The 13533-nt window shown below is 42.2% G+C and overlaps 1 protein-coding gene across 1 annotated transcript in view; it reads right to left on the reverse strand.

Annotated features, from left to right (window-relative positions):
- The window catches only part of TSNARE1 (t-SNARE domain containing 1), a 311342-nt gene that overhangs the window by 187215 nt on the left and 110594 nt on the right, over positions 1 to 13533 (reverse strand). Inside the window, exons 3-4 of the mRNA XM_081323072.1 lie at positions 12730 to 12807; positions 8371 to 8440 (exon numbers count right to left, since the gene is read on the reverse strand). Of these exons, the coding sequence (XP_081179198.1) occupies positions 8371 to 8440; positions 12730 to 12807 (148 nt within the window). The remainder of the gene's footprint in view (positions 1 to 8370; positions 8441 to 12729; positions 12808 to 13533) is intronic.

Raw genomic sequence — 13533 nt, forward strand, 5'->3', positions numbered from 1 at the left:
TAATGACGTTCTGAAGATAACCTTCAAAGGGAGAGAAACATCCTTCTAGGTCCCAAGCTTGCTCTGAGCTTTCCGATTTGGTCCAGGAAATAGGAAAATAAATTTGCTGGCAGGCCGAAGAAAGCAACCGAGTGTCAGAAATGATGGCGTAGTGATGCTAAAATAAGAGGGGGAGGGGAAAAAAATCAAAACCTACAAATCATCTTTGTACGTTCGGTCAAACAGAGTAAAGGTAAAGGTAAAGGTTCCCCCACACATGCGTGCTAGTCGTTTCCGACTCTAGGGGCCGGTGCTCATCTCCGTTTCAAAGCCGAAGAGCCAGCGCTTGTCCGAGGACGTCTCCGTGGTCATGTGGCCGGCATGACTAGACGCCAAAGGCGCACGGAACACTGTTACCTTCCCACCGTAGTGGTCCCTATTTTTCTACTTGCATTTTTACGTGCTTTCGAACTGCTAGGTTGGCAGAAGCTGGGACGCGTAACAGGCGCTCACTCTGCTACGCGGCACTCGGGATTCGACCCGCCAAACTGCCGACCTTCTGAGCGACAAGCTCAGCGTCCTAACCCACTGAGCCACCGCGTCCCCTCAAACAGAGTAGAACCACCAAATTGGAAGAAGACTTTGAAGCCATCATGTTCAAGCCAACACAGGGATCCAGATGAAGAGATCACCGACTGTTAAAGTCTTTTCCGGTGAGACCGGTCTATCAGGGCTAAGATACCGCTTCCGCTTTTGCCTAACATGCAGGCGGCCCCGAGTTTGAATCTCAGAAGAGAAGGGCTAGCGGATGAGAGCCAAATAGCTCGAAATGGCTGTACTAGCTATAATTCTTTCCTTCTTTCTTTCTTTCCTCCCTCCGTTTCTCCCTCCTCGCTTCCTCTTTCTCTTTCATTCCTTCTTTTTTTTCCTTCTTTCCGATTTCTCTCTCCCTTTCCCTCTCTCCTTCCTTCCTCCCTCTCTCCCTCCTTCTTCTCACCATCCATCTTTCTGCATCCGATTGATGCTTGTGTCCCATGCAATTCTCACTAAAATCATCATAAAGCTACATGCGTAACAGGCAGGAAGAAAAATGATGAAAAGCAAAAAAATAAATAAAGTAAGAATGATTCATTTTAAACCCAGAGATCAAAGAGCTCAACGATTCAAATGGGAAGGATAAGCAAGCAAGGTTAATCCATACACACAACCCCTAGCGGTACCATCTGCCTACACATGAATGTCTGATTGTTTCTTATAAATGTGTCACTCCCAAGACCGCAAAATGAACATCAAACCAGGGAATATCGGAGGTCTGATGCAAAACAGATATATTTTTTTTAAATAATTGTCTTTAAATTCTGCTCTTCTTCACTTCACATGCTAAATCCAACCTGGGGTGGGAGAGAAATTCCTCGCCTTCCCCCAAACTCCTTGATTGCATTTGCCTGTATAATCATATTTGGAAGCACTCCACTAAACATAAATAACAAATATGGTTATTAACAACCGTGATCCATTTATTTATTAAAGTATCTGCAGGATCTTTCTCCACTGATCAACCCTAAGGTTGTTTACCACAACACCATGAAACAAAGGAAATAAAACCAACCCATGAAAAGGTAACAGAGTTGGAAGGGACCTTGGAGGTCATCTAGTCCAACCCCCTGCTCAGGCAGGAAACCCTATACCATTTCAGACAAATGGCTGTCCAGTCTCTTCTTAAAAACTTCCAGTGTTGGAGCATTCACCGCTTCTGGAGGAAGGTTGTTCCACTGGTTAGTTGTTCTAACTGTCAGGAAGTTTCTCCTTAGTTCCAGGTTGCTTCTCTCCTTGATGAGTTTCCATCCATTGCTTCTTGTCCTGCTTTCAGGCGCTTTGGAGAATAGCTTGACTCCCTCTTCTTTGGGGCAGCCCCTGAGATACTGGAATGCTGCTATCATGTCACCCCCTCGTCCTTCTCTTCATTAAACTAGACATACCCAGTTCCAGCAACCGTTCTTTATATGTTTTAGCCTCCAGTCCCCTGATCATCTTTGTTGCTCTTCTCTGTACTCTTTCTAGAGTCTCATCACTTTTTTTACATCATGGTGACCAAAACTGGATGCAGTATTTCACGTGTGGCCTTACCAAGGCATTGTAAAGTGGTATTAATACTTCACATGATCTTGATTCTATCCCTCTGTTAATGCAGCCTAGCACTGTGTTGGGTTTTTTGGCAGCTGCAGTACACGGCTGGCTCATGTTTAAGTGATGGTCCACTGGGACTCCGAGATCCCTCTCACAGTTACCACTATTGAGCAAGGTACCACCTATACTATACCTGTGCATTTGGTTTTTCTTGCCTAGTTGTGAAACCTTACTTTTCTCGCCACTGGATTGCATTTTGTGACAACTTGCAACAGGAAAAGAAAGTTGCTTCGTTCAAATGTAGTTCCATAACTTTGCCAGGTCTTCTTGGTTCACCAAAGAAGAGGTCTGAGCTGATCCTTTGTGAGCAGAGTCCGAAATAAACTCAGCTTATTCATTTCCCCAAATATGCCAGATTAAACAACTAATTGTTTGGGCAGACGAGACAAGTTAAGTAATGCCTCAGCCTGATGTTCCAATGAAATACTTAAGAGAATATGACACTATCTGTAGAAATGGGCTTTCTAGGTTGACATAAAGCTCCAGGATTTTGCCAACCCACTGATGGTGCCTCAGTGTGAATTTCACTGGGAATCAACTCATTTGGATTAAGGAATCAGCCCTTTGGGGGGGGGGGAGAAATTACATTACAATGAACATCTCACAACTGCAACAGACAAGGAGTCTGATCTAGCCAGTTTCCAAGAAAGTGCTGGAAATTAAGTGAGAAAAAGACAAAGAGAGAGAGAGAGAGAGAGAGAGAGAGAGAGAGAGAGAGAAGGAGGAGGAGGAGGAGGAGGAGGAGGAGAAGAAGAAGAAGAAGAAGAAGAAGAAGAAGAAGAAGAAGAAGAAGAAGAAGAAGAAGAAGATGAAGAAGAAGAAGAAGAAGAAGAAGAAGAAGAAGAAGAAGAAGAAGAAGAAGAAGAAGAAGAAGAAGAACAACAACAACAACAACAACAACAACAACAACAACAACAAGGAATTCTTTCTTTCTTATTATATTCTGGAGTAAGAGAAGTTTCCTGAGGATGGGCTAAAGTATGAGCTCAAACGCTTGGAAGAATAAACTTTTGGTCCTGTTGATTGACTCACATTGGATCCTGCAACATTATTCAGGGACACGTGTGTAGAAAGAACGAAAGAATGAAGGGAGGAAGGAGAGGGTGAAGGGAAAGAAGGAAGGAAGGAAGGAGATCGGAGGGAGGGAGGGGGAGAGAAGGAAGGAAAGAAGGGGAGTGAGTGAAGGAGGGAGGGAGGGAGGGAGGGAGGAAGGAAGGAAGGAAGGAAAGAAAGAAAGAAAGAATGAAAGAAAGAAAGAAAGAAAGAAAGAAAGAAAGAAAGAAAGAAAGAAAGAAAGAAAGAGAAAGGGAGGAGGAAGGGAAGGAGGGAAGGAAGGAAGGAAGGAGAGAGAGAGAGGGAGGGAGGGAGGGAGGGAGGAGGAAGGGAAGGAGGGAAGGAAGGAAGGACTAGACGTGGGTGGGGTTTGCCCTCTCAGTGCTGATGGGGGTGTTGTTTTGTCCATAGCCATATTGTTTTCTTCTTGGGTTTTACCTAACACCCCCCCCCCAATGCAATGATTTTGGGGAACAGCCGATAAGAACAGCAAAGTTCACATGTCCAATCTTGGTCTCAACCTTCCCCATTAGAGAATATTTTTGATACACTATTTAGAATTTATTTTTCTATTTTTTTTAGTCGTCACCACCAGGCTCCCCCCTTACCGCCCCCCCCCCCGGACCAATCAAGCAGAATTGTCAGATTGGATGAGCACTTTGTCTCTAGAGAAACTTCATCCAAACGGCACGGATTTCTAAACCAAGGAGGCATTTCTTTGAAGGGTTTAACATATTAATTTACTCCCAGCATCGCTTCTCAACACCGATGGGACCCGTGTTCATAAAACGTAGACAAGCAGATTTTTTTTTAAAAAAAGGACAGGGAAGATGTATTATTAAAATCTTGTCCTCCGTTTAAAATGTTAATAGTGAAAAATGCATCCGTGTACCTACCCTGGGCACTGCAGGGATTTTTAAAAAATGGCAGTTTTCTCTTAAGCCTTTTAAAATCCCATCGTCAAAAATGTGAAAGGCCTCATGAGGCTTATTTATGTATTTCTTTGCTTATTCCACTGCTATCTTGCTACAATCCAGGATGTTTTTTTTTAAAAAAAAAACTCCAGTGATCTAGATGGAAGATATATTATCCTTATACCTAGTCATTAAAAGTTTTAGAACTCCAACTCCTCCACCCCCACGTTTCTAGCACTGATGATGTTGCCTACTTGGGTCATGAAATGTCTGCAAGAAAACAAGCAAGCTTAGAGAGCACCAGGGACCCCATAGTTCTCCTCCTCCTCCTCCTCCTCCTCCTCCTCATCATCATCATCATCATCATCCTCTCTGCAACTTCCCCTCCCTTCTAGCACTGATGAAGTTAACAGCAACCGTTCTTAATATCTTTTAGCCTCTGGTCCTCTAAATCATCTCTGCTGCTCTTCTCAGCACTCTTTCCAGAGTCTCAACATCTTATTTACCAAAATAAGTGGTGGCCACAACTGGATGCCGTATTCCAAGTGTGGCCTTACCAAGGCATTGTAAAGTGGTATTAACACTTCACGTGATCTTGGTTCTATCCCTCTGTTAATGCAGCCTAGCACTGTGTTGGCTTTTTTGGCAGCTGCTGCACACGGCTGGCTCATATTGATGTCATTGTCCACTAACTGTCCGAGATCCCTCTCACAGTTGCTACTATTGAGCAAGGTACCACCTATACTACACCTGTGCCTTTGGTTTTTCTTGCCTAAGTATAGAACCTTACTTTTTTCACCACTGAATTCCATTTGGTTAGATAGTGCCCAGTGTTCAAGTTTACATGGTGTAATAAGATGGAGGGTTTGTTGTCACTGTGAGTTGGGGGTTGGGAGCATGAAGGGAGGCTCAGCTAATCTCAATGTATACATGGTTGTACTTTGACAATAAAGGTTCATTCATTCTTAACTGTCCATGCTGCTAACATTGGACGTTTTTGCATTGACAACAGATGCAGATGCAGCCATATTATTTTTTTTTGCTTTTAGAGTTAGATGATGGTGGGGGGGCGGGCAATGTGCACGAGAATTTAGCTAGACATAACAACACTGGACCTAGCGTGAGAACCAAGGTTATTGAAATAAGAGATGATAAGAATTGGATGATACCACTCTAATGGCAGAAAGTGAAGAGGAACTAAAGAGCCTCTTGTTGCGATTGAAGAAGGAGAGTGCAAAACTTGGGTTGAAACTAAACATTAAGAAAACCAAGATCATGGCATCCGGCCCTCTCAATTCCTGGCAAATAGTTGGGGAAGAAATGGAGGTAGTGACAGATTTTATTTTCCTGGGCTCCAAGATCACTGCAGATGGGGACTGTAGCCAAGAAATTAAAAGACGCTTGCTCCTTGGGAGGAAAGCCATGGCAAATCTAGACAGCACACTAAAAAGCAGAGACATCACCCTGTCAACAAAAGTGCGTATAGTCAAGGCTATGGTCTTCCCAGTTGCAATGTATGGCAGTGAAAGCTGGACCATAAGAAAGGCTGAGCGTCAAAGAATTGAAGCCTTTGAACTCTGGTGCTGGAGAAGACTCCTGCGAGTCCCTTGGACTGCAAGGCAATCAAACCGGTCAGTCCTAGTGGAGATCAACCCTGACTGCTCTTTAGAAGGCCAGATCCTGAAGCTAAAACTCAAATACTTTGGCCACCTAATGAGAAGGAAGGACTCACTGGAGAAGAGCCTCATGCTGGGAAAGATTGAGGGCAAGAGAAGAAGGGGACGACAGAGAATGAGGTGGCTGGACGGAGTCCCTGAAGCAGGAGGCGTGAGCTTAAATGGACTCCAGAAGATGATAGAGGACAGGAAGGCCTGGAGGAACATTGTCCATAGGGTCGTGATGGGTCGGATATGACTTCGCAACTAACAACAACAACAAGAATTGGAGGGCTGGAGAACTGGAGGGGAAGCCTGTATTTCAAACTAATTGGGGAATGTGATTTATGATGGTTACCGGTAATTGGGGGAGGGAATCGTGCTTTGATACCATGTGCTCAGGGGAGGGGAACTCAAATTTTCGGCTTTGACTTTGTAAGTGCTGATGCCATGCTACTCAAATAAAGATTCTTTAAGGTAAACCATGCCTCGAAGATCTTTGAAGAGTTTCATCTGTCGGAACCATGACATTAATGTTGTGTCAATTTCATCGTCCCTTCCTCACAGGACCTCTTACCAAGGAAGGAACAAACTGTCCTCACCTTAACAGCCACAACTGATGCCCAAATTTCCGTCCCTCCGTGAGACCTTTCTCGTCAGGTTTGCCCCGTTTTACAACCTCGTTTGCTGCGGTCGCTAAACAAGTCGCTTCAGATGTTACATTATTAACACTGTTGCTGAGTGAATCGGGCTTCCCCAAGGCCTTGGCTTGTCGGAAGGTCACCAAAGGGATCACGTCACACACACACACACACACACACACACACACACACACGGGACACTCCGAAGGTCATCAATACAAGTCCGTTGCCAAGCATCTGAATTTTGATCCCTGACCCTGGGGATGCTGCGATGGTCCAAGGTCCCTTCCAACATTGTTGTTGTTGTTATTGTTGTTGTTGTTGTTGTTGTTATTATTATTATTATTATTATTATTATTATTATTATTATTATTATTATTATTATTATTATTATTATTATTATTGAAAAACGGTCATCAGTCCCTTTTGTTCAGGGCCATTGTAACTTTGAACGGTCACTAAATGAAATGTTGTAAGTTGTAGGACTACCTTTGTGTCAAAGATTTATATAAAGCCATTAAGACATTTGTACTTTCAGATCCAATCCTCTTCCTAATAAATCACATTTGGCATTTCATTAAATTCTCCAGAGCCTGAAAGCTCAGAGCAGGGAGCAATCAAAATCATCATTTAAAGGAGCTTCCAATACAAAAATAAAATAAAATAAAATAAAAATGAAATACTGTACACAGACCTGCTCAAAATGTCTCATTAAAAAGAAAAAGAAAAAAGAAAACCTAGTTTCCTGCATCAGACCATCTCCTGCATTGGAATTATTATTATTATTATTATTATTATTATTATTATTATTATTATTATTATTATTATTATTATTATTATTATTATTATTATTATTATTATTATTATTATTATTTATTATTATTATTATATTATTATTATTATTATTATTATTATTATTATTATTATTATTATTATTATTATTATTATTATTATTATTATTATTATTAAAATAAAAAATATATGAGTCGTAAAAATACGACTTGCCTGTGTCCGAAAAGTCGTGGGAACATAGGGTGGAAAAAGTTGTCGAGAATGAGAGGGTGAAGTTCTTGTGGGACTTCCAAATACAGACAGATCGCCATTTGGAACACAACACGCCAGATATCGCAGTCGTAGAGAACCGAAGCACACAGCTGATTGATACCAATGTACCAGGAGATGCCAGAGTCGAAGAAAAAGAACTGGGGAAAATTACGAAATACTGCGACCTGGCCATCGAAACTGTGCGATTATGGATGAAACGTGTAACAGTGATACCCATTGTCATCGGGGCACTGGGAACTATGTCCAAAAACTTTGCAAAATACATCAAGAAATTGCAGCTTAGTACAATAACGCCAGCAATGCTACAAAAAACTGCGCTACTCGGAACATCTGACATTTTAAGGAGATACCTGGTTGATACCTAGGATGCTGGCAGCCACCCGTGTCAACCATCAGAGCCAGTCAGTTTGAATGTTCAGTTGACTGAGGTTCATCTTTAATGAATAAAAGATAATAATAATAATAATAATAATAATAATAATAATAATAATAATAATAATAATAATAATAATAATAATAATAAAGTTGGTAGGGGCCTTGGAGGGCATCTAGTCCAACCCCCTGCTCAGTTGGTTTAGTTTCAGTTGGGAGTGAGGTGTGGAAAAAATAGGTGCCTTCCCCATTTGAACAGAACAGAATAGAGTAACAGAGTTGGAAGGGACCTTGGAGGTCATCTAGTCCAACCCCCTGCTCAGGCAGGAAACCCTATACCATTTCAAACAAATGGCTGGCCAGTCTCTTCTTAAAGACTTCTAGTGTTGGAGCATTCAAAGCTTCTGGAGGCAGGTTGTTCCTCTGGTTAATTGTTCTAACTGTCAGAACTGAAGCACAACTTCACACAACGTGAATCAATCTTGAGTTTGCAAAGAGACTCACAGGCCGTCGCGCAGTTCCAGAGTGTCACTTTCTGTCCCAAGACCTTTAAGACTTCTTTCCAGAGATGTCACTGGGGGGGGGGAGGGGGAGAAACAAAAAAACAAGACAATTTCTATGAAAATGACTTGGCCGGAAAGCACAGCAACACTCAGACTTAAAACAAGATTTGATTCAGTTCAGAACTGCACGGGTAGCGATAACAACACAACGTTTACAACTGTTTTAACTGTCCCGAAGGTGCTTTTTTCCATAAGGCAACTGGACTCTTGTTTTTCCTTGAAGACATTTTGCTTTTCATCTGAAGAGCTGAAGAAGCTTCTTGGATGAGAAGTGAAACGTCTTCAAAGAAAATCCAGAAAGTCCAGTTGCCTCGTGAAAAAAACACTTTTGGGACAACCCAGACATGGAAGATGGATAATTTCCATAGACATTTACTGTTTAACTGGGAATTCTCATTTTTTTTTTCTAAAGTCCAAAACTGAGTCTCTCTCTCACACACAATCATTCTTCTTCTGGGAAAGAAAAGTTATAGTGGAAGTATCAAGGTAATCATTTAATAGCTAACCAGCTTATGTTATGTGAGATGTATGATGTAATGATGGGAATGACTCAGCAGGGTCTATGTCCCTTTAAGAGCCAGCAGGGTCTGTGTCTCTTTAAGAGCCTTTGTATAGAAGGGAAGTCTGCTGCCCTGTTCTCTCTCTTCTTGTTTTCCTGCTGTAACCGCTGTGTGTTGAATCCTGCTGTATTAGCACATATATGTATTTTGGTCCTAGTGTATTGCTGAAAGAAAAAAAAATCTTCATCAGGGTCCAGTCCAAAGCCGGGAATAAACAAAATGGAGACTGCTTTAGAAAGAAGGTTGTAGTTTATTGAAGAGGAGAGCCAGACAGAAAGGCTCTGGGGAAAAAAGTGACCACATGGAGCAGGGTGTGGCGGGTTTTTATACCTTCTGGGGCTTTTGAGGTTGTTTCCTGCTCCTGTTTGAGGCTTTGTATTTCCTGTGTCATGTACTTTGACGTGAGTCTGATTGTGCCCTTTTGGTATTGGTGGGTTAATCCTATTATGTCTCTTGTCCTTAGAATTTGGGTGAAGGTATGTAGATTTTAGGGGTCTTTGTCTTCCTAATTTCTAGCTTCCTGGTCTTATTATTGTGGTTGGTCTTGCAATCGGCCAGATGTTGAGCCTGGGATCGGCATCTTTAGCCATCTATCAAGTCCTTCCCAAAGGACCTGGGATAGCCAGATGTGGCTGTTTGATGGTGTTACAGATATTGTCACTGAATGTAAGTCAATCCGAGTAAAGCTGCCTTCTGCAATTGACTGAGGGTGAATTTGTCAGTGCCGAAGGTGTTCAAATGGTGCTCCAGATGTTTTGGGATTGCACCCAAGGTGCCTATGACTATTGATACTACCTTTGCCTGCTTTTGCCACAGTTGTTCTATTTTTAGTGCACAGAATAAACAGAGCTGGAAGGGACCTTGGAGGTCTTCTAGTCCAATCCCCTGCTCAGGCAGGAAACCCATTTCAGACAAATGGTTGTCCAATCTCTTCTTAAAAACATCCAGTGCTGGAGCACCCACAACTTCTGGAGAGAAGCAGTTCCACTGATTGATTGTTCTGACTATCTGCAGGATTTTGCATTTTGTTATCTTCTCCAGTTTTTTCCTTCTATTCTGCTGTCTCCTGGGACTGCCACATCCACTATCCGGATTTATTTATTTTTTTGCCTGTCCTATTCACAAAAAAGGGACGCGGTGGCTCAGTGGGTTAGGACGCTGAGCTTGTCGATCAGAAGGTCGTCAGTTTGGCGGGTCGAATCCCGAGTGCCGCGTAGCAGAGTGAGCGCCGGTTACTCGTCCCAGCTTCTGCCAACCTAGCAGTTCGAAAGCACGTAAAAAATGCAAGTAGAAAAATTGGCACCACTCTGGTGGGAAGGCAACAGCACTCTGTGTGCCTTTGGCGTCTAGTCATGCCGGCCACATGACCACGGAGACGTCCTCGGACAAGCGCTGGCTCTTCGGCTTTTAAACGGAGATAAGCACCGGCCCCTAGAGTTGGAAATGACTAGCACGCATGTGCGGGGGAACCTTTACCTTTATATTACCTATTCACAATTGGTAAGTTTAAAAACATATCTAGCAACTGTTGGAAAAAACCAGGCACTTATTACCATCTTTGGTGGACATGCCCAAAAGCCAAAAGATTCTGGTCAAGAATACACATATCGTTAGAGAAAATGACTAAAAAAAAACATAATAGATTTTAAGCCAGAATTATTTTTGTTAGGCATAATTGTAGGAAACTATGAAAAAAGTGTATATATCTAATATTACACGTATTAACTGCAGCGAGAACTGCATTCGCTCAACATGGGAAAAATGAAGATTTACCAACGGAGGAAGACTTAATTTAAAAAAAAAAAAAGATTGTGCAGAAATGGATAGATTGAGATTGAAAATGAAAGAGAAAGATGATTTGGTATACACGGGATACCTTTTATCAATGGCTAGAAAAACGAGCTAGAGAGAAAGAAATTTAACATGTATTAGTAAGTTAAATGTTGGAACCCAGACAATATGTTGCTGATAAAATATTAAGCATATGAGACTATAAAAAATTAATAAATATATATATGAGGGGAAAAAAGAAGATAAGTCTGGGGTGTTATGTGGCAGGTGCCTGTCTGTTTGAAGTCTAAAGTCCCCAGGCACTTTAAGTTCTTCATTTTCTATGACATTTTCTATTTTATGGTTCCAACAGTTCTGGCTTGCATGCCAAAGGTTATTTCTTGCAGATCTTCCAATGCCCCATTGTTGCTACTTTGTCGTGCCGTTGTCTATAGTCAGGCTGTGCGATCTTCTTGCAGCAGCTCACCAGGGGATCCACCGTTCCTTCAGCTTCTTTGCTGAGGTGGCACTGTCAGGACCCACCCCAATCCACGTCTTAGGAAAACAAAAACTCTTGGAGTCAGTTCTAGTCCAAAAGGAATTTTTACTAGGACATACTTGGTTGTGGAAATACAAGACAGGACTTAGTATTGTTTTACAAATTGAAACTTTATAAAGGGTTCCCGGTTCAACCCCCCTTCCCTCAACCGCATTTGGTCAGCCCCCCATCATTTTACTTCGTGTCATCCCTTTCGTGGGAAAAAGGAACTTCAAATCTTTATGGTTATTGCCTTCTTCCTCTACAGAATTAAACGAAGACACAGGCCAGATGCCTTCTCAAAACCTTCTTTTTTGAACAAGCTGGCCTGGTCTGACGGGATGGGGTTGGGTTTTTATAATTAGTTTTAATTTTTAATATGTATTAATTACTACGGGCATAGTTGTTTAATCACTTTTTAATTTTTGTATCCGGTTTTTTATTATGTATTGCCCTGTTCACCGCCCTGAGTCCTTCGGGAGAAGGGCGGTATACAAATTAAATTATTATTAATATTATTATTCTCTAACCCTCCCTTTTGTTCCCCCAGTTCAAAAGGTTTCCCTTGGTCTTTGAAATAACCTAAGGCAGGCTGAATCCACATCCGCTCCTCCTTCCTCAGGAGATGGCAGAATCCATGGGGGGGGATAATGTTTTAAACATACATTTATGAACGTGATATAAACGGATTCTGACAGGCACTTTCTGTCTGTTGCGGCTCTTCTCAATTACAACACAGTCCTTTCAGCAGTTTGAAAAAGGTTCCACGCCCTTTTGCACTACTCAGCTGGCTCTGAGGGCCCAGATAAATCTCCAAGTGGCCTCAACGACTCTCAGAAAGAGTACAAACCACCAGATGACTGCAAGGAATATCTATCACTCCATCCTCCACGATTCCGAAGAAGAGCTGAAGAAGCTTCTTGGATGAGAAGCGAAACGTCTTGAAGGAAAAAAAAAACAATTTGCCTTTTTTGACAGAAAGGGGACAACTTTAGGACAACTTCAAAATGAACAACGCTACTTTCCAGAAGTCCCACTGAAGCAAGGGAGAAGGTAAAAATCGCCACTAAATACAGGCACAACGTCACATCCCTTCTTTGCCTGCCCAAATGGACAACAATTGCGCAACACTTCCAAGAGCAAAAATCTGGACTGTTCCTTGTTTCTAAAGCTGTGGTGTCGCAGACGATACCCTCAAAACACAAGAACGTTCAACGTCCGGAGTTGATCTGTACATCTTGAGCAAGCCATATGGCAAAACTATATTTACTCGTGTTTTTTTTAAAAAAAAATATACGATACGGTATACATTTCCTTTCATTTGAAATTATTTCTTCTGCTTCCCCCCCTCCCCACCTCAATATTTTCTTTAAATATTTGCACACAAAACACCGCAGGAAATGAACCTTCCGAAAATGTTGGACTTACGAACCATTGGCGTTAATTCGGAAGATGTTGGCCGAGGTGCTTTGAAAAATATCTTGAAGTTCGTTCGGATCAATCTGGGTGGCTAGAAAGAAGGGGGGGAAAAACCAGAGAGAGAGAGAAAAAAAAACGGTTATTAGATCGGATCACAGACTGCACCCCAATTCCAACATAAACCTTAGTGGCTTGCACAATTCCCTGTTAACACAACCTACGCCATAACTGAGCCGAACATTTCTGCGGCTAAGCGAGACGATTGTTAAGTGACCCATTTTAGGACCTTACTTCCCACCACTGCAAGTAAGGAGAATATTTCTAAATGATTACAGGTAGTCCTGGACTTACGACTATAACGGAGGCCCCAAATTAAACAAACGAGACAGGTGTTAAGTCGGTTTCGTCCCACTGTAAGATCTTTCTTGTCACGTTTGTTAAGTGAATTGCTGCAGATGTTCAGTTAGTAAAACGGTTGTTAAGTGAATCTGGCTCCCCCGTTGACTTTGCTTGTCAGAAGGGGACAAGCAAAAGGGGATCGCGTGATCCCGGGACATTGTGATGAGTCTATGGCCAAGCGTCTGAATTTGGATGACGTGAGCATGCGGATACAGCAAAGGCCGTAAGTGTGGAAAACGGTCCTAAGTCATTTTTTTTCCAGTGCTGTTGTAACTTTGAATGGTCCTGCTCTGTCCCAGCCTACGTGGGTCCTCGTTATGCTCGCAAGGAGAAACCCCTCTTCCAAGAAACAGGCAGGAACCGCAAGAAAAGCCAACCCCTTTTATTCTCACAGGCCCGAGTCAATGTCCAAGGCAAA

The sequence above is a fragment of the Vipera berus genome, assembly GCF_964194415.1.
Source record: "Vipera berus genome assembly, chromosome: 3".
NCBI lineage: Eukaryota > Metazoa > Chordata > Lepidosauria > Squamata > Viperidae > Vipera > Vipera berus.